This window comes from Babylonia areolata, chromosome 8 (assembly GCF_041734735.1).
Source record: "Babylonia areolata isolate BAREFJ2019XMU chromosome 8, ASM4173473v1, whole genome shotgun sequence".
Taxonomy (NCBI): Eukaryota; Metazoa; Mollusca; class Gastropoda; order Neogastropoda; family Buccinidae; genus Babylonia; species Babylonia areolata.
The window spans coordinates 51,266,894-51,286,900 of record NC_134883.1 but is presented as its reverse complement, the minus strand read 5'-3'; the positions used below and the strand labels follow the sequence as shown (position 1 = coordinate 51,286,900).

General features: G+C 43.6%; 2 protein-coding genes across 12 annotated transcripts in view; one reads left to right on the top strand and one right to left on the bottom strand.

The window, feature by feature from the left end:
* The window catches only part of LOC143284934 (cilia- and flagella-associated protein 54-like), a 179,785-nt gene extending 161,796 nt beyond the window's left edge, over positions 1 to 17,989 (top strand). For all 9 annotated transcript variants that reach the window (XM_076592094.1, XM_076592097.1, XM_076592096.1 and 6 more), the window contains 6 exons: positions 793 to 993; positions 7,369 to 7,604; positions 9,767 to 10,053; positions 12,850 to 13,003; positions 15,030 to 15,110; positions 17,851 to 17,989. In XM_076592094.1, coding sequence (XP_076448209.1) covers positions 793 to 993; positions 7,369 to 7,604; positions 9,767 to 10,053; positions 12,850 to 13,003; positions 15,030 to 15,110; positions 17,851 to 17,970 — 1,079 coding nt within the window. In that variant the 3' untranslated portion in view covers positions 17,971 to 17,989. The remainder of the gene's footprint in view (positions 1 to 792; positions 994 to 7,368; positions 7,605 to 9,766; positions 10,054 to 12,849; positions 13,004 to 15,029; positions 15,111 to 17,850) is intronic.
* LOC143284935 (uncharacterized) lies at positions 17,937 to 19,093 on the bottom strand. Of its 3 annotated transcripts, none has more exons than XM_076592101.1 (3): positions 18,281 to 19,075; positions 18,153 to 18,185; positions 17,945 to 18,062 (listed from the first exon to the last, which is right to left on the bottom strand). In XM_076592101.1, the coding sequence occupies exons 1-3, from the start codon at positions 19,073 to 19,075 to the stop codon at positions 17,967 to 17,969; spliced, it is 924 nt and encodes a 307-aa protein (XP_076448216.1). In that variant the 3' UTR covers positions 17,945 to 17,966. The 3 variants fall into 3 exon arrangements, 1 of the variants encoding a protein (XP_076448216.1); XR_013055653.1 differs by lacking the exon at positions 18,153 to 18,185 and adding an exon at positions 18,186 to 18,248 and having other exon boundaries at positions 18,029 to 18,152; positions 18,281 to 19,093; XR_013055652.1 differs by having other exon boundaries at positions 17,937 to 18,062; positions 18,120 to 19,093.
* Positions 19,094 to 20,007: the final 914 nt, after the last annotated feature.

Genomic DNA, 20,007 nt, shown 5'->3' with positions numbered 1-20,007 from the left:
TGTGTGTGTGTTTTGTTGGGTTTTTTTGTTTTGTGTGTGTGTGTGTGTGTGTGTGTGTGTGTGTGTTTTGTTGTTGTTTTTGTTTTGTGTGTGTGTGTGTGTGTGTGTGAGTTTTGTTGTTTTTTTTGGTGTGTGTGTGTGTGTGTGTGTACTTTGGTAGGAAGCCATCAAAGCTGAAGGGAACCACTTTTCACTGGCCTTCTTTGCTAAACACTGTACCCAGGGATATGAGGTGGACATTTGATCATCCTAAGATACCATTGACTTAATACAGATATATGTATGTCACATATATAGATATATATCTAGAGAGAGAGATAGAGCTGTACAGACAGACAGTTTGATAGATTTGATATATACTCGTAGATACATACATACATACACACACACATACATACATACATACATTTTTTTTTTCAGAATTCAGTAAGCTGTCAAGACCGATAAGGATTGGTCAGCATGCTTTAATCCCTTCTTGAAACTGAAACTGAAAAACACATGTGAAAAAAAAAAAATCTGTTGTGACAAACAAGTAATACAATACAATGCAATACAATACAATGCAATGCAATGCAGTATAGTACAGTACAGTACAGTACAGTACAGTGCACTGCAGTCAGTGCAATGCAATACAATACAATGCAATGCAATGCAATACAACACAACACAACACAACACAAAGCATTTTCAACACATTTAAGGTATTTATTTATGCCTCTGTGTACGTGTGTGTGTGTGTTGGTGTGTGTGTGTGTGTCCATGCATGTCCATGCATGCGTGCTCCATACACAGGCTACCAGACCATCCTTCAGCGTCTGTGCTGCACATCAACGGTGGCCACCTGCAGCGCATCGTGGTCAGACCCCCATGACGGGAGGGACAGAGAGGACGAGGCCGGGGAGAACATCAGCGACTTTGACCTGGGCTTCATCAGCCACGCCCAGTTCCACCTGGGTCAGAACTACGACGTCGTGCGCTACATGCTTTTCTCAGGTTGGTGTGGTGGTGTTGTGGCGTGTCTGTCATTAAGGCCACACGCTACAGTCAAATAACCACTTTTTTTCTCTCCGACAATATCTTTCTTTTTTTTTTGTCGACAAGGTGTATCATCACTTGTGGATCACAGAAAAAGTTATCTTAGATTTCTGTGAATACCCGTTGCTATGGAAACAAATCAAAATGGCCGCCAAACAGTGTATCACAGAAATCGGGTTTGTGGTCCATGTGGTGCCTACAAACATTTTGTGTTATGTGGACTTGATACACAATGACATTATCTTCATTTTCTCGTGAGATTGTGATGATTCTTCAGTTATTGTATTTTTTATGAATTTTTGAAATTTTGGGTATTGTGAAATCCTCAAAATTTACAATGGGTAAAACGATTGAAACTGCTATGAATTAAAACCCAGAGAATATTTTTATACATACTCATGACATAATTTCAATGACATGTTATAAAACAATCATGCAAAGTCTCATGGTTGTAGGTTTACTCATCATTGAGCAAGTCCAAGGTATGTTGTCAAGGCCAGAAACTTGACGACTTGCGTCAAAATTGGCTCTCACATCTGTCATTGCCAAATGTATGGAAAGAGTTGTCTGTGGACACTTATCGAAATGTATAGCTGATCACATGGATCCATTACAGTTTGCGTACAGGGCTAGACAAGGTGTTGATGATGCAACAATTTCTTTAATTGATCAAATCGCACGTCATTTGGACAAATCTGGAACATCTGTTAGGGTACTTTTTATGGATTTGTCCGCTGCTTTTAATACTATTCAACATCATATTTTAGTGAGGAAACTTATAGACCTAGATGTAACAGCTGACCTTATTTTATGGATACAACAGTTTTTATGCGATCGGCCACAGTGTTTGTCTGAATGTCAGTTCTGGCTGGCCCATATTGTCTGAAATTATTACTGTGAATACTGGAGTTCCGCAGGGCTGTGTTTTATCCCCTTTGCTTTTCTCCCTCTACATTAACGACATCAGGTGCTCAGAACTTTTTCTCAGTCTTGTAAAATATGCTGACGACATGGCTTTAGTAGGTCTTTTAAAAGACGAGTTTTCAATTTCACAGTATTTTTTAGAAACTAGTATCATAAACTCTTTCTTAACCCTTTCGCTGCCAGGAGAATAAGATTTAAGTGAAATCTATTTGCCAGGGTTTTTTTCACAAAAAACGGGTATAAATTTTCCAAAAATTCTGTGCTCTTTGTTATTGGAGAAAGACCCATAAAAGTATATATTTTCTGAAAGGTAAATGAATAAAGAATACAAAACACATGCTATTTTCCCATTTTATATATTTTTAGTGACATGTTGTTGTTTTGAAATCAGTGTTTTGTTTTTTGTCACATTTTCAACTTGTTCATTACAAACATTAGTCAGGTAATTTGCACAAAAACATCATATTTTCTGGACAAATGGATATCTGCAAACACAAAATCATACTAGAACAACCACAATATATATATATATATATTTTTTTTTTTTTTAAGAGATAGATACACAGTACATTGTGACTTCTCCAAGTGATAAGATGGATGTGAGGCCACGCCCCCTCAGTCTCCACCCCCCCACTCCTCCTCACCCCTCTCACACGGTCACTTGATTCAGTTCTCATCAGACCGCGTTGGCTGCTTGCCAAGAATATCGCTCTGCTGCTAATTCGGTCATCTGTCGTCTGCTAACAGCTGTACAGCTGACATCACTCACTGACAGTTGCATCTTGGCCACTCTCTTGATTGCTCCCTTTATTTTCTATCAGATCGTCCTATAAATGTTCATCTCTATCTTCTCCTTCGAATTTACGCTTCAGTTCTTTCTGAGCATCAGCTAAAGAAAGAAATAATTTTTGATTTAGTTCGTCACGATCGCATGTCTTGAGCACGGCGTCAGTCCGACATTTTGTTGAGCGAGCGAGGAGAGAAGTCAGGCAAACACTTGGACAGTGACCCAACCAAAACGTTCAAATAAAGGACTGCTTCATGACGTAGATGGGGTTTCTAGCTATGAATAGAATCTAGAGAGATTCCCCAGGCTAAAGCTACCACTATTTTTGCCAAGGAAGTGAATGCAAACCAGGGAAAAGTCAGAATATTTCGATGACGAGTTATCTCGTCATGCAGGCAGCGAAGCATACATGCTTGCCATGACGAGTTATCTCGTCATGCAGGCAGCCTAGGGGTTAAAGGATAACGTTCTCGAACTGAACATGGAGAAAACAAAAGAACTTATTTTAGGCAGTGAAAGGGACACACACACACAAAATCCAGTCATAATAGATCAGAAACAAGTGGAAATAGTGGACAGTTTTAAATATCTAGGGACTATAGTTGATTACAGTCTCACATTCAGTGAACATGTTGATGTTACTGCCAAGAAAGCTCATCAGAGACTCTTTTTACTGCGAAAATTAAGAAGTTTTAATGTTAGTCCACACATACTTGAGCTGGTGTACAGAAGTCTGATAGAAAGTGTCATGGCTTTCAGTATTGTGGCCTGGTTTGGCAATCTGACTGTGAAGTTAAAGACAAAATTAGGACGAGTTGTAAACGTGGCCAGCAAAATCATAACCAAGCCCCAGCAACAACTGAACACCCTATACCAGTCCACACTTAGCAGAAAAGCACTCCAAATTTTTCATGATTCCACTCACCCACTTGACTCTGTCTTTCAGAAACTCCCTTCTGGTAGACGATGTAAAACCCCCCTTGCAAAGAAGAATGTGTACAAAAAATCATTTGCCCCCTCTGCTGTTGCTGTGATAAATGATTCGCTCAAATAATGTTTTTATTCCATTGCCTGTGATTTGTTTATTGTTATGATGGCAGTTGTCTTTCTTCCCTATATGTATGCATGCATGCGTGTAAAGAAAGAAGTGAGGGGAGGGGGTGAGGGGAGAAGTGTGTGGGTGCGTGTGTGTGTGTGTCTGTGTGTGTGTGCGTGTGTGCGCGCGCGTGGTCAGTGTTATTGTTTTGCTGCAGAGGGGCGTGAAAGGGGTTTTACATGCTTTTAGTCTTGGTGGCGGTGTTGACCCTTCAACTGTGATTTCATGTTCTTAAATGTTATAATTATCTTACTGAATATTTTCCTTTTATATCATTGAAATGTTTCACTTTATCTTAAAATGTAATTTTTGTTTTCTTACCTAAATGTTTTCTTTGAACATGATAGTTAATATGTATGCTGTGATCAAGGAAGGGTGTGCCAGTTGCTCATTCGTTTTTTCGGTTTTATCTGTTGATGAGCATTTGTCTTTTTAAATGTTATTATTATCTTACTGAATCTTCTCCTTTTTATAATGATTGAAACGTACACATACACGCGCGCGCATGTGCGCGCACACACGCTCAACACACAGGCACACACACGTGTGCACGCGTGCGCACACACAAAACAATGCATACACATGCACGGACACACACGCAACACACACACTCTGAATCATAATGTAATAGTATCTTACCCACATGTTTTTCTTTTTACATAATTGATGTGTGCATGGTGATAAGTGCTGACGGGCATTTTATTTTAAGTGAGCCTAAAGAAAATTTTCTGTTTTTGGTTGAAGCAGATAATAAAGTATTTTGAATTGAATTGAATTGAAAATAAACACTTCCGTGATTCAGCAAGCAATCTTTATTGGCAATTGTTCATTGTTAAAGACATCTTTACAGTGGAAAAAAAACTTATGCATATGATAGAAGAGATGTTCAAAAATCCAAATCCATCAGAAACTCAAATCATGAAAAATCATCATTTTGGTCTCTTTTGCACTGCCGCGTCCCCCCTTAAATGATAGTTCTGGGTTTGAGTGTGCGCTGCATGTTTTTCTAAGGTTGGGTGTTGTCTGTTGTGAAATGATAGTCCTGGATTAGAGTGTGCGCTGCATGTTTTTCTAAGGTTGGGTGTTGTTGTCCATCGTGAAATGATAGTCCTGGATTAGAGTGTGCGCTACATGTTTTTCTAAGGTTGGGTGTTGTTGTCCATCGTGAAATGATAGTCCTGGATTAGAGTGTGCGCTGCATGTTTTTCTAAGGTTGGGTGTTGTCTGTTGTGAAATGATAGTCCTGGATTAGAGTGTGCGCTGCATGTTTTTCTAAGGTTGGGTGTTGTTGTCCATCGTGAAATGATAGTCCTGGATTAGAGTGTGCGCTGCATGTTTTTCTAAGGTTGGGTGTTGTTGTCCATCGTGAAATGATAGTCCTGGATTAGAGTGTGCGCTACATGTTTTTCTAAGGTTGGGTGTTGTTGTCCATCGTGAAATGATAGTCCTGGATTAGAGTGTGCGCTGCATGTTTTTCTAAGGTTGGGTGTTGTTGTCTGTTGTGAAATGATAGTCCTGGATTAGAGTGTGCGCTACATGTTTTTCTAAGGTTGGGTGTTGTTGTCCATCGTGAAATGATAGTCCTGGATTAGAGTGTGCGCTACATGTTTTTCTAAGGTTGGGTGTTGTTGTCTGTTGTGAAATGATAGTCCTGGATTAGAGTGTGCGCTGCATGTTTTTCTAAGGTTGGGTGTTGTCTGTTGTGAAATGATAGTCCTGGATTAGAGTGTGCGCTGCATGTTTTTCTAAGGTTGGGTGTTGTCTGTTGTGTGGTATCTGTGGTGAAGCAGTTGTTCTGGGTCAGAGTGTAACCTGCTCTTTTCATGTCGGGTACTGTTGGTGTCGTGGTGTCCATCATTAAACCGTAGTTCTGAAAGTTAGAAATGAAAGTGAAAGTAAGCGCATATTGATTATTCGGTGTCGTGGTGTCCGTCATTAAACGATAGTCCTGAAAGTTGAAATGAAAGTGAAGGTAAGCGCATATTGATTATTCGGTGTTGTGGTGTCCGTCATTAAACGATAGTCCTGAAAGTTGAAATGAAAGTGAAGGTAAGCGCATATTGATTATTCGGTGTTGTGGTGTCCGTCATTAAACGATAGTCCTGAAAGTTGAAATGAAAGTGAAGGTAAGCGCATATTGATTATTCCCTTCCCAGTAGGCTTAGCGTGTTGCGTACCAAAGGAAGACTCATGCTGTATGAAGCAATAAGAAGAATGACACAGGCTGTGTGTAAATGAATATATATATATATATATATATATATTATCATCAAAAGCTGGAAACAAAAATGGCCAGCTCTGCCGCAGTCATCTAGGTCTTCTTCCAGTCTTCGGTGGTGTTTGGTGGTTTTATCTTATCTGACCTCACCTTACCTCACCTTACCTTATGTTACTTTACCTTACCTGTATCTTGACGATAATTATTATCTTAACTTACCTGACCTTACCTTACCTTACTTGACCTGACCTGACCTTACCTGTATCCTAACGATATTTTAACTTACCTTACTTTATCTTACTTACCTTACTTTAACTTAACATACCTTTACCTCACCTTACCTTACCATAATCTTACCTTACCTTACCTTACCTCACGTTAACCTCAGCTCACCTTATCTTACCTTAATCTTACCTCACCTTACCATACCTTACCATACTTTACCTTACCTCACCTTACTTTACCTTACCTTAACCCTACCTCACCTTATCATACCTTACCTCAGCTCACCTCACCTCACCTTACCTTAACCTTACCATACCTTACCATAACCTTACTTTACCTTATCATACCTTACCACACCTCACCTTACCTTACCATACCTCACCTTACCTTAACCTTATCCTCAACTCACCTTACCTCATCTCGCCTCACCTCACCTTAACCTTACCTCACCTCACCTCACCTCACCTCACCTTAACCTTACCTCACCTCACCTTACCTCACCTCACCTCACCTCACCTCACCTTAACCTTACCTCACCTTACCTTACCTCACCTCACCTCACCTTAACCTTACCTCACCTCACCTTACCTCACCTTAACCTTACCTCACCTTACCTTAACCTTACCTTAACCTTACCTCACCTTACCTTAACCTTACCTTAACCTTACCTCACCTTACCTTAACCTTACCTCACCTTACCTTAACCTTACTTCACCTTACCATACCTTATCTCACCTTACCTTAACTTAACCTCACCTTACCATACCTTACCTTACCAGCCCTTACCTTACTTCACCTCACCTTACCGTACCTTACCATAACCTTACCTCACCTTGTCATACCTTACCTCACCTCACCTAAACCTTCCCATACCTTAACTTATACTTTACCTTAACCTACCTTACCATAACCTACCTTACTATAACCTTACCTCACCTCACCTCATCTCACCTTGCCTTAACCTCACCTCACCTTACCTAAACCTTCCTTTAGCTTCCCTTACCTTATACTTTACCTTAACCTTTCTTACCATCACCTACCTTACTATAACCTTAACCTTACCATAACACCTTCTCCCTGCAGGGCCGTGGGCGGTGCGACTGAACCATCTGCACCAGTACCTGTGTGCCGCCCTCCCTCAGTACGCCAGTGACTGCTGTGCCATCTACCCCCCGGCCCTGCTGACCAGTCTGGTGGCTGGCGCCGCAGCCAGCGTACCCTCTGACCTCAACATCGCCATCAAGTCCTACGCCTCCAACCTCTCCCTCAACAGCCTGGCCGACCTGGAGAGCAACATCAGCACCAATGTCGAGACCACGGTGAGTCAAGGCTTTCAGGTTCAGTTTCAGTTTCATTTTCATTTTCTCAAGGCAGCGGCATCACTGCACTCGGACAGATCTATGTATGAGAGATGCCAACTGTTATGGTTTCACCGTATACTGTTACACTTGATTGCAGTTAACTAGTTCCGACATTACGCCAACATCAAAATTGTTCCGACAAGTTTATTTTTGACTCCATAGCATGGTCATGTGCTTTCCTGTCATCACATTACCCAAATGCTCTAGACCTGTCCATCACATTACCCAAGTGCTCTAGACCTGTCCATCAAAATACCCAAATGCTCTAGACCTGTCCATCACAATACCCAAATGCTCTAGACCTGTGATAGCATTACCCAAATGCTCTAGACCTGTCCATCACGATACCCAAATGCTCTAGACCTGTGATAACATTACCCAAATGCTCTAGACCTGTCATAACATTACCCAAATGCTCCAGACCTGTCCATCACGATACCCAAATGCTCTAGACCTGTGATAACATTACCCAAATGCTCTAGACCTGTCGGTCACAAGGCCAGGGCAGTCACTACTAACCTTGGTCTCAAGTGATGATGTGTGTTTACATTGAAACAGCATTGAGAGGACCAGTCAGCTTAATGGTTTGCTGGAACAAGAGAGAAGGTGGCTGAATCAAGTTGTGTCTCGGGCAAACAGCATCTGTGCCTGATGGGTTAAAAGCTATGGACTGCAAAGAAGGTTTGGAATCCGAGTGCTCCTGCCAAATTCAAAATGTTCCTACTCCCACGGAGTATGGCTGCCTATATGGTGGGATAAATGAACAAACGGTCATACACGTTAAATATTACATGTCTGAGTCAGCTCTACCCAGGTAGGCACCTTGTTGTGCAAATGACCCCATGTTTGTAAAGTGCTTAGAGCTTGGTCTTCAACCGAGGATAGGGGCTATATCTTCTTCATTCGTGGGCTGCAGCTGCCACCTTCACTCCTATGTACATAAGTGGGCTTTTACATGTATGACCATTTTTACCCCGCCATGTAGGCAGCCATACTCCATTTTCAGGGGTGTGCATGCTGGGTATGTTCTTGTTTCCATAACCCACCGAACGCAGACATGAATTATATGATCTTTAATGTGCGTGTTTGATCTTCTGCTTGCGTATACACACGAAGGGGGTTCAGGCACAAGCAGGTCTGCACGTATGTTGACCTGGGAGATCGGAAAAATCTCCACCCTTTACCCTCCAGGTGCTGTATTCAAGACAAACATCATTTTGCCTGAAGACAGGTTACCCTTGACAGGGCAGGGACCCACGGTTACAGTTTGCCCTGAAGGCCAGGTTATCTTGGTCTTCAAGACACACAAAGCGCACTCAAGCAGCTAACCTGTGGTCTATAAATAAAAATCCCATGGACTCCCTCCTGTGCATGCTCTTTTACTTCGCACCGCGCCACAGTGTGACAAAAAAAACAAAAAAAATCTTCAGCGGCAAAACATCAATTAGAGTCAGCAGCTTGTCAAATCTCGGGGCCATTTTCACATTGTGACACATTGTCCTCCCTGCTTTACAGCTAACTGCAAAAATGAACTAATATAACAGAGTTTGGATTCAAATATTTCTCTGGAATGAACAGATTTCAATGATTGCAAACTTCGGGCATTCCAAATCTGTCATCTGCAAGTGCACTCACTTCACAGTTACATACATAAATTCGTGTGGAATATAATGACGTCTGCCAGTGTCAATATGTCGATTTTGACTGCCAAGCGAACAAAGGATAAAATCAAACTATCAGAGGCCGTATTCAAGACATGGTCTCTCCACAGATGCCTGTTTTCCCTTAAAATAACCACAGCAACAAAAGGATTTGCCATATTTACCTCTGCTTTATGGGCTGTCACCCTTGGCAGATAGTAAGGGTAAATTGCCTTTGGGTTTGTAGAACCACATGAAGGTTTTTGTGTTCCTGAATACCGGATATTGCAACCCTTGGGCAGTTTGCCTTGCCTCAGGCAGATTACCTGCAGGCACACATTTAACACGACGATCTCTTGAATACGGCCCCAGAAGCCGTTACTGAGATTCGAACTCAGGACCCTCAGATTGAAAGTCCAATGCTTTAACCCCTCGGCTATTGCACCCTTCATTATCTGACAAGTGGCGTGTCTCTGGCAGCCCAAGCCACCCCCACCCCCTGGCAGCGTAGCAGAGCCCCATAAGCCGTCGGACAAGGCTGTGGTGATGGGTGGCATGGACAGCGAGGTGGCCACCCAGTGGTACCAGCCCTCCCTGGAGGAGGCCGACCCAGCCCGCCCCGAACTCAACCCGGCAGACCGCCGCATCATCCTGCTGTTCGCCCTCTCCAGGAAGGGCAGCAGCAGCAGCACGGCAGCTGCCCAGAGCAGCATTTTCCCCGGCTTCCTGTGGGTCTCCCTGCACAAGATCAACGACCTGCATGACAGGTGAGTCCCCAGGGGGTGAGGGTGGTGGGGCGAGAGAGGAGAGAGTTGGGGGGGGGGGGAAGGGGAGGGATGGTTGAAGGTGGAGTGGTGGTGGTGGGGAGTGGATGTGGTAGGGGAAAGCAGGGTGTCCACCCAGTGGCACCAGCCCTCCTGACCCAGCCCGCCCTGAACTGAACCCGCTGTAGTGATGGCCTACAGGTAACGCGTCCCGCCTAGGAAGCAAGAGAATCTGAGCGCGCTGGTTCGAATCATGGTTCAGCCGCCGATATTTTCTCCCCTTCCACTAGACCTTGAGTGGTAGTCTGGACGCTAGTCATTCGGATGAGACGATAAACCGAGGTCCCGTGTGCTAGCATGCACTTAGCGCACATAAAAGAACCCGCGGCAATGAAAGGGTTGTTCCTTGCAAAATTCTGTAGAAAAATCCACTTTGATAGGAAAAACAAATAAAACTGCACGCAGGAAAAAAATACAAAAAAATGGGTGGCGCTGTAGTGTAGTGACATGCTCTCCCTGGGGAGAGCAGCCCGAATTTCATACAGAGAAATCTGTTGTGATAAAAAGAAATCAAATACAAATACAAAAGGGCAGCATCTTCCCCCAGGCTTCCTGTGGGTCTCCCTGCACAAGATCAACTAACCTGTATGATAGGTGAGTCCAGGGGTGAGAGAGAGAGGAGGGTGAGGGGAAAGGGCAGCATCTTCCCCCAGGCTTCCTGTGGGTCTCCCTGCACAATTACCAATGACCTGCATGACAGGTGAGGATGGGAGAGAGAGGAGAGGGGAGGGAGGGTGTTGGAGTAGTGGGAGGGGATGTGGACATATTGGTAGGGAGTTGTGTGAGGCTATTGGTGTGTGTGTGTGTGTGTGTGTGTGTGTGTTCTTTCATTAGTTTAACATTTTCACACTATAAGTGATATCAGACAAGAAAGTTTGCGTGTGTGAGTGTGTGTGTGTGTGTAAAATGGATGCACATGCAGACAGAAAAAGAAAAAGAAAAAAATATGTGTAGTGTTGTTGCACTGTGACAAAGAAAAATACAGTGCATTGTAGTACAATACAATACAATACAACACAATACAATAAAATACAATACAATATATACAATACAATACAGTACAGTGCAGTACTTTGCAGTACATTACAGTACAATACAATGCAGTATTGCACATTATTACATTCCAACACAGTACAGAACCATAGAATACAACACAGCACAACGCAATGCAATGCAACGCAACACAACGCAATGCAGCACACCACACCACAACACACTACAACACAACACAGCACACCACAATACAACACACTACAACACAACACACCACAATACAACACACTACAACACAACACAACACAACACACTACAACACAACACAACACACCACAACACACCACAATACAACACACTACAACACAACACAACACACCACAACACACCACAATACAACACAACACAACACAACACACCACAATACAACACACTACAACACAACACAACACAACACACCACAACACACCACAAAACAACACAACACAACACAACACACCACAATACAACACACTACAACACAACACAACACAACACAACACAACACAACACAACACAACACACCACAATACAACACACTACAACACAACACACCACAATACAACACACTACAACACACCACACTACAACACACTACAACACAACACAACACACCACAACACACCACAATACAACACACTACAACACAACACAACACACCACAATACAACACAACACAACACAACACACCACAATACAACACACTACAACACAACACAACACAACACACCACAACACACTACAATACAACACAACACAACACAACACACCACAATACAACACACTACAACACAACACAACACAACACAACACAACACACCACAATACAACACACTACAACACAACACAACACAACACAACACACCACAATACAACACACTACAACACAACACAACACAACACACCACAATACAACACACTACAACACAACACAACACACCACAACACACCACAATACAACACACTACAACACAACACAACACAACACACCACAATACAACACACTACAACACAACACAACACACCACAACACACCACAATACAACACAACACAACACAACACACCACAATGCAACACACTACAACACAACACACCACACCACAACACACTACAACACAGCACAGCACAGCACGGAACAGCACAGCACAGCACAGCACAGCACAGCCCAACACAGCAGGGCACAGCACAGCACAGCACACCCCAACACAACACAGCACAGCACAGCACAGCACAGCACACCCCAACACAGCAGGGCACAGCACAGCACTGCACAGCACAGCCCAACACAGCAGGGCACAGCACAGCACAGCACACCCCAACACAACACAACACAACACAGCACAGCACAGCACACCCCAACACAGCAGGGCACAGCACAGCACTGCACAGCACAGCCCAACACAGCAGGGCACAGCACAGCACAGCACACCCCAACACAACACAACACAACACAGCACAGCACAGCACACCCCAACACAGCAGGGCACAGCACAGCACTGCACAGCACAGCCCAACACAGCAGGGCACAGCACAGCACAGCACACCCCAACACAACACAACACAACACAGCACAGCACAGCACACCCCAACACAGCAGGGCACAGCACAGCACAGCACAGCACAGCAAACCACAACCCCAACCCCAAGCCAACACAACACCCTGTACATGCATGTATGTGCGTGTGTCTGACTCCCCCCCAACCCAGGTTGTCGGTGCTGGCCCAGCGGGGGGAGATCTCCCTGGTGGAGAAGGTGAAGAAGGAGGGCCAGGCCGGCCCCTCCCCCACCTCCACCAAGCCCAAGAAGGCCCAGCGCATCAAGGCCCTGTCGCCCAAGATGCAGCGCGACGAGCAGCTGGAGGTGGGTGTGACCGACTGCTGACTGTTGTCTGACTGTGGACTGACTGTGGGCTGTTGACTGACTGCTGACTGACCAACTGCTGACTGAATTGACTGCTGACTGTCTGTTGACTGCTGACTGACTGTGGGCTGTTGACTGAGTGTTGACTGCTGACTGACCAACTGCTGACTGACCGACTGCTGACTGTTGTCTGACTGCTGACTGTCTGTTGACTGCTGACTGAATTGACTGCTGTCTGTTGACTGAATGTTGACTGTGGAGTGTTGACTGCTGAATGAACGTTGACTGTCTGCTGACTGAACATTGACTGATTGCTGACTGAACATTGACTATGGAGTGTTGACTGAATGTTGACTGTTGACTGAACGTTGACTGTTGACCGACTGTGGACTGACTATTGACTGACTGTAGACTGACTATTGACCGACTGTGGACTGACTGTTAACTGACTGACTGTAGACCGACTGTTGACTGACTGGACTATTGACTGACTAACTGTTGACCAACTGTGGACTGTTGACTGACTGGACTATTGACTGACTATGGACTGTTGACTGTTGTTAGTTCATCCACAAAGGATTGTTAATTTGTCCAGAGACGATGGTCAGTTTACCCAAAGACGTTTGTCAGTTTATCCGACAGTTTTGCAGAGAGGATTGTCATTTTGTCCATAGACGAGTTTGTTTATTCAGTAAGGATTGTTAGTTTATCCAGAGATGATCATTAGTTTATCCTAAGATCCAGAGATGATTGTTAATTTATCCACAGACGAAGGTTGGTTTATCCAGTGACGATTGTTAGTTTATAGATGATTGTTAGTTTTATTTTTTAGTTTATCCAGATACGATTGTTTATCCAGTGACGATTGTTAGTTTTTAGACGATTGTTAGTTTATCCTAAGATGATTGTTAGTTTGTCCAGGAACAATGGGTTTGTTTATCCAGTGATGATTTTTAATTTATTGATGATCATTAGTTGTTGTTTCTTCCAAAGATGATTGTTAGTTTGGTAGGTAGTTTGTCCACAAAATTAGTTTATCCAAAAAATTTATTCAGACTGAGCAAATAGAAATGAGATTAGTTTTTAGTTTATCTAGAAACTTTAGTTCATCCAGAGACGTTAGTACATCCAGAGATGTTGATCTATCCACACATGCAGAGATTGATAAAACATCACTTTGAAACAATATCTGAGTGGTTGTATGGAAAGCCATTTGCTCTAAAAAAAAAAAAAAAATTGTTTATTTCCAGTTGAAAAACCACCGAGGCAGCCATGTGATTGTTCTGTATTGGAGGGTGTGGGTTCGAATCCCGCTCTCGCCCTTTCTCCTAAGTTTGACTGGAAAATCAAACTGAGCGTCTAGTCTTTCGGATGAGACGATAAACCGAGGTCCCGTGTGCAGCACGCACTTGGCGCACTGAAAAAGAACCCATGGCAACGAGAGTGTTGTCCTCTGGCGAAATTATGTAAAATGAAATCCACTTTCATAGGTACACAAATATGTAAGCATGCACTCAAGGCCTGACTAAGCGCGTTGGGTTATGCTGCTGGTCAGGCATCTGCTCAACAGATGTGGTGTAGCGTGTATGGATTTGTCCGAACGCAGTGACGCCTCCTTGAGAAAGTGAAACTGAAACTGAAACTGTATTGTCCGTGTGTTCTGTGTGGCTTGTTCAGGATTAAAGAGGCTATGCCAGTCTTGAATAAAAGCTAATTTGTGTTTACACATTTCTTCTGTCTTTGCTGCTGTGTGCACATGTCAAATGATTGGTAGCAGGACAGGCCCGGCGCTTCCTTTTTTGAGGAAGTGTCTGGGTTTGTTCAGTGTACCTTTTACTTACCTGTGTGCTGGCTGAATCGGTAGCATGAGCAGCACTGACTTGAAGTTGTGTACCTTGTGAATGGAGAGTTACCACTCTTTACTATTTGTTAATCATTTGCTCTCAGTTTTGATAAATGGTAAGAGTTGTGATTTTTTTTTTTAATCCCATTGTGAAGAAGGAGTGTTGTGCTGTGGTGTGTGCAGAACTTGCTGCGGCAGTGTATGGATGACATTGCCTCTCTGATGGGATGCCTGCCTGAACAGGGAGCCACTGGATCCACTGAGGTAAGGCTTGACTGCAGTTGCAACGCATGGATCATTTTTGTGTTATGTGGAACTGGTGATTGGGAGAGAGGGAAAAGAAATGTTTGTGTGCTTGTGTGTTACGTTGCAATGACTGTGTGTTTGCTGCTGTGTGGTGGAGTGATGGCCTAGAGGTAACGCGTCCGCCTAGGAAGCGAGAGAATATGAACGCGCTGGTTCGAATCATGGCTCAGCCACCGATATTATCTCCCCCTCCACTAGACCTTGAGTGGTGGTCAGGACGCTAGTCATTCTGATGAGACGATAAACCGAGTTCCCAGTGTGCAGCATGCACTTAGGGCACGTAAAAGAACCCAAGTCAACAAAAGGTTTGTCCTTGGCAAAATTCTGTAGACAAATCCACTTCTATAGGAAAAACAAATAAAACTGCATGCAGGAAAAAATATAAAACAAGAGAGGCAAGGCCTTCAAGACTCACTTGTAATACACTTTCAAAAAAAATCTAATTGTTAAAATGTGTTCTGTATTCTTATTATAAAGCTTCGGGTTAAAAAAAAGAAAAAAGAAGTCCTGACAGCAGATTTGAACCCCACGTTTTCGGGTGAGAAGAAACTGTCTTACCCATTACACTATCGTGGCTCCTTAACTGACGTTCAAAATTTTAACATTTAAACATGCTTTTTTAAGGGCAATAAATCGATTGCGGTATTCGCAGTGAGAATGCTGTTTAAATCATATTATACTGGTGTATCTTGGGCATTCAAAATACCTTTAAGGGCAATTAAAAATTCTTTTTAAGTCCACGGTAAAGGAGACGTGGCTATCGCTGCAATCACACTGCAACATTTAGCCGTTTTCTCTGGATCTAGATAGATGTACAAGTTTAGTTACACCCGCTGGGAATGTAGTACGACACGGTTGATTCAATTTCTCTTTTATGTTCATTCTAGTTTTATAGTTTTAAAGTTGATGTGAAAATTGAGTATATTGTTTAACTAATAACATGTAGAGCCAAGTACTTCCTAAACGTTGTATGAAGTGAAAAGGACTTCATTTTGAGAAAAGTCAAGACTGGTAATTTTTACGTTTCATCAAGGGCATTAACTCTCATGGTTTATTATTTTAAACTGTGAATTCCAACTGATTTTGTTGAAAATTTTTATGGCAGTTTGGGGCATAATCCAGTAAGTGATGAGGCGTCCACAAATCTTTCTCAGAATAAATATTTAACGGTCTCCTTCTCCAACTTTCCATCACATGTTATCGTGTATTGTTTATTGATATAGGATTGAACGGGCAGGTCAACAACTTGAACTTGAACAAAATGGCATCCTTCGTTCACAAGGAATATGAGCAAGTGCTTTGAATATGTATAAATATGTGTACGCAGTTGATTTTTGCCCATGACCTTCAGGGCTCAGCCAATAGATCTATAAAGTCCACTCATAGTATTGATTTTAGTATTTTCCGAAAAAGACCACTTGGGCGAATGAACATAGTGAAAGCCCTGTACACTGAGAGTAAAACACACAAGCTTTTTATGTATTGAGTATAATTTCACAATGTAATGTTTAAGATGAGAAAGATCAGTTTAAAGCAAATTAACCCCTCTAGCATTAATTACAGAGTAATTTCCCTTTTTTACTATCTGCACCAAAGACATGAAAAATAAATATAACTTCCATGCTTAGCAAAAGAAGTTCCTGTTTGAACAAAAAATGATAAAAATCTGCTCTTGTTGTGTCAGAACATCAGATCAAAGTGCCAACTTTAGATAATAAAAAAATATATAAATATAACAGTAAATTCAGTTTGCATACAATTTGGCTTCTTTTTTACAATTTTTTTGTGCCCATCCCAGAGGTGCAATATTGTTTTAAACAAGATGACTGGAAAGAACTGAATTTTTCCTATTTTCATGCCAAATTTGGTGTCAACTGACAAAGTATTTCCAGAGAAAATAGCAATGTTAAAGTTTACCATGGACACACAGACACACACACATAGACAACTGAACACAGGGTTAAAACATAGACTCATTTTGTTTACACAAGTGAGTCTTGTGCCAAGTAACTTTCACACACCTCAAACACGACAATGTTCAAGTTTATAAGTACAAATGGGTGGCGCTGTTGTATAGCGCCGTGCTCTCCCTGGGGAGAGCAGCCTGAATTTCACACAGAGAAATGTGTTGTGATAAAAAGAAATACAAATACAAATTATGTTGTCGCATCCTGCAGGGATCTTGTGTTTGTCTTGCACTGAGCAGATTGTCCGTCTTGAAGTACTGTGTGGATTACTGAAACAACATTTTGTTTGTTTGACTTGTGCTGCATGGAGAATGTGTCTGTCACATGTTGTTGTTGTACTTGGTTTTTCATATATAACTGGCGGTAATCAGAATCAGAATACCTTTATTATCTTATAGAGAAATTAAGCTGGGGGGGGGGGGGGGGGGGGGGGGGGGGGGGGGGGTCATCAAATTTGACCAGTCATATTCACTGGGTTTTTTCTTCCTTTGCCATGAAGATTCTATTCTCTCTCAGCACAGGAAATTTCAACATGACCATTGCCAAGTAACTTTCACACACCTCAAACACGACAGTGTTCAAGTTTATGATAAGTTTATGATAAGGACAAATGTTTTCCACATTATTATGATACAAAGCTTTAAGCACATTTACTGTTTCGACTTGAAGTGGCGCACGACCATGAAGAAATAATTCATAGTCTATCTCTGTTGCTGCCTTGCACATTCCAGATACCTTTCGAGGTGTCCAAGGGCAACCTGAAGAGTCTGGAGCAGCTGTTTGACCCCAGTCTGGGCATGGTGCTCAGAGGCAGCGACCTGGCTCCTTGGATGTACAAGCTCTTCCCTTAGACCTGGATGTACATCATATCGTCCCCCAGAGAACTGGATGTACATCTTCCCCCATAGACCTGGATGTACAACTCTTCTCTTCCCCCATAGACCTGGATGTACATCTTCCCACAAAGACCTGGATGTACAACACATCTTTCCCCATAGACCTGGATGTACAACTCTTCTCTTCCCCCTTAGACCTGGATGTACAACTCTTCTCTTCCCCCATAGACCTGGATGTACAACATATCTTCCACCATAGACCTGGATGTACAACACATCTTTCCCCCATAGACCTGGATGTACAACACATCTTTCCCCCATAGACCTGGATGTACAACTCTTCTCTTCCCCCATAGACCTGGATGTACAACACATCTTTCCCCATAGACATGGATGTACAACACATCTTCCCCCATAGACCTGAATATACAACCCTTCTCTTCCCCCATAGACCTGGATGTACAACATATCTTCCACCATAGACCTGGATGTACAACACATCTTTCCCCCATAGACCTGGATGTACAACACATCTTTCCCCCATAGACCTGGATGTACAACTCTTCTCTTCCCCCATAGACATGGATGTACAACACATCTTCCCCCCTAGACATGGATGTACAACTCTTCTCTTCCCCATAGACCTGGATGTACAACTCTTCTCGTCCCCCATAGACCTGGATGTACAACTCTTCTCTTCCCCCATAGACCTGGATGTACAACACATCTTTCCCCATAGACCTGGATGTACAACTCTTCTCTTCCCCCATAGACCTGGATGTACAACACATCTTCCCACAAAGACCTGGATGTACAACACATCTTTCCCCATAGACCTGGATGTACAACTCTTCTCTTCCCCCATAGACCTGGATGTACAACTCTTCTCTTCCCCCATAGACCTGGATGTACAACACATCTTCCCCCATAGACCTGGATGTACAACTCTTCTCTTCCCCCTAGACCTGGATGTACAACACATCTTCCCCCATAGACCTGGATGTACAACTCTTCTCTTCCCCCCTAGACCTGGATGTACAACACATCTTCCCCCATAGACCTGGATGTACAACTCTTCTCTTCCCCCATAGACCTGGATGTACAACACATCTTTCCCCATAAACCTGGATGTACAGCACATCTTCCCCCATATAGACCTGGATGTACAACACATCTCTGTGGTCTGTTCCCATGCACGTGGCCTGCCTTGCTGTGTACAGAGTTCTGTGGTCTGTTCCCATGCACGTGGCTTGCCTTGCTGTGTACAGAGTTCTGTGGTCTGTTCCCATGCACGTGGCCTGCCTTGCTGTGTACAGAGTTCTGTGGTCTGTTCCCATGCACGTGGCTTGCCTTGCTGTGTACAGAGTTCTGTGGTCTGTTCCCATGCACGTGGCCTGCCTTGCTGTGTACAGAGTTCTGTGGTCTGTTCCCATGCACGTGGCCTGCCTTGCTGTGTACAGAGTTCTGTGGTCTGTTCCCATGCACGTGGCCTGCCTTGCTGTGTACAGAGTTCTGTGGTCTGTTCCCATGCACGTGGCTTGCCTTGCTGTGTACAGAGTTCTGTGGTCTGTTCCCATGCACGTGGCCTGCCTTGCTGTGTACAGAGTTCTGTGGTCTGTTTCCATGCACGTGGCCTGCCTTGCTGTGTACAAAGTTCTGTGGTCTGTTCCCATGCACGTGGCCTGCCTTGCTGTGTACAGAGTTCTGTGGTCTGTTCCCATGCACGTGGCCTGCCTTGCTGTGTACAGAGTTCTGTGGTCTGTTCCCATGCACGTGGCCTGCCTTGCTGTGTACAGAGTTCTGTGGTCTGTTCCCATGCACGTGGCCTGCCTTGCTGTGTACAGAGTTCTGTGGTCTGTTCCCATGCACGTGGCCTGCCTTGCTGTGTACAGAGTTCTGTGGTCTGTTCCCATGCACGTGGCCTGCCTTGCTGTGTACAGAGTTCTGTGGTCTGTTCCCATGCACGTGGCCTGCCTTGCTGTGTACAGAGTTCTGTGGTCTGTTCCCATGCACGTGGCCTGCCTTGCTGTGTACAGAGTTCTGTGGTCTGTT

Bases quoted from the DNA above. Each gene is read 5' to 3' on its own strand.
- LOC143284935 (XM_076592101.1), bottom strand. From the start codon at position 19,075: ATGGGGAAAGATGTGTTGTACATCCAGGTCTATGGGGGAAGAGAAGAG. The intron at 18,186-18,280 runs GTCTATGGGGGA...TTGTACATCCAG, and splicing joins GAGAAGAGTTGTACATCCAG to GTCTATGGGGGAAGAGAAGA. The intron at 18,063-18,152 runs GTCTAAGGGGGA...ATGTACATCCAG, and splicing joins GAGAAGAGTTGTACATCCAG to GTCTATGGGGGAAGAGAAGA.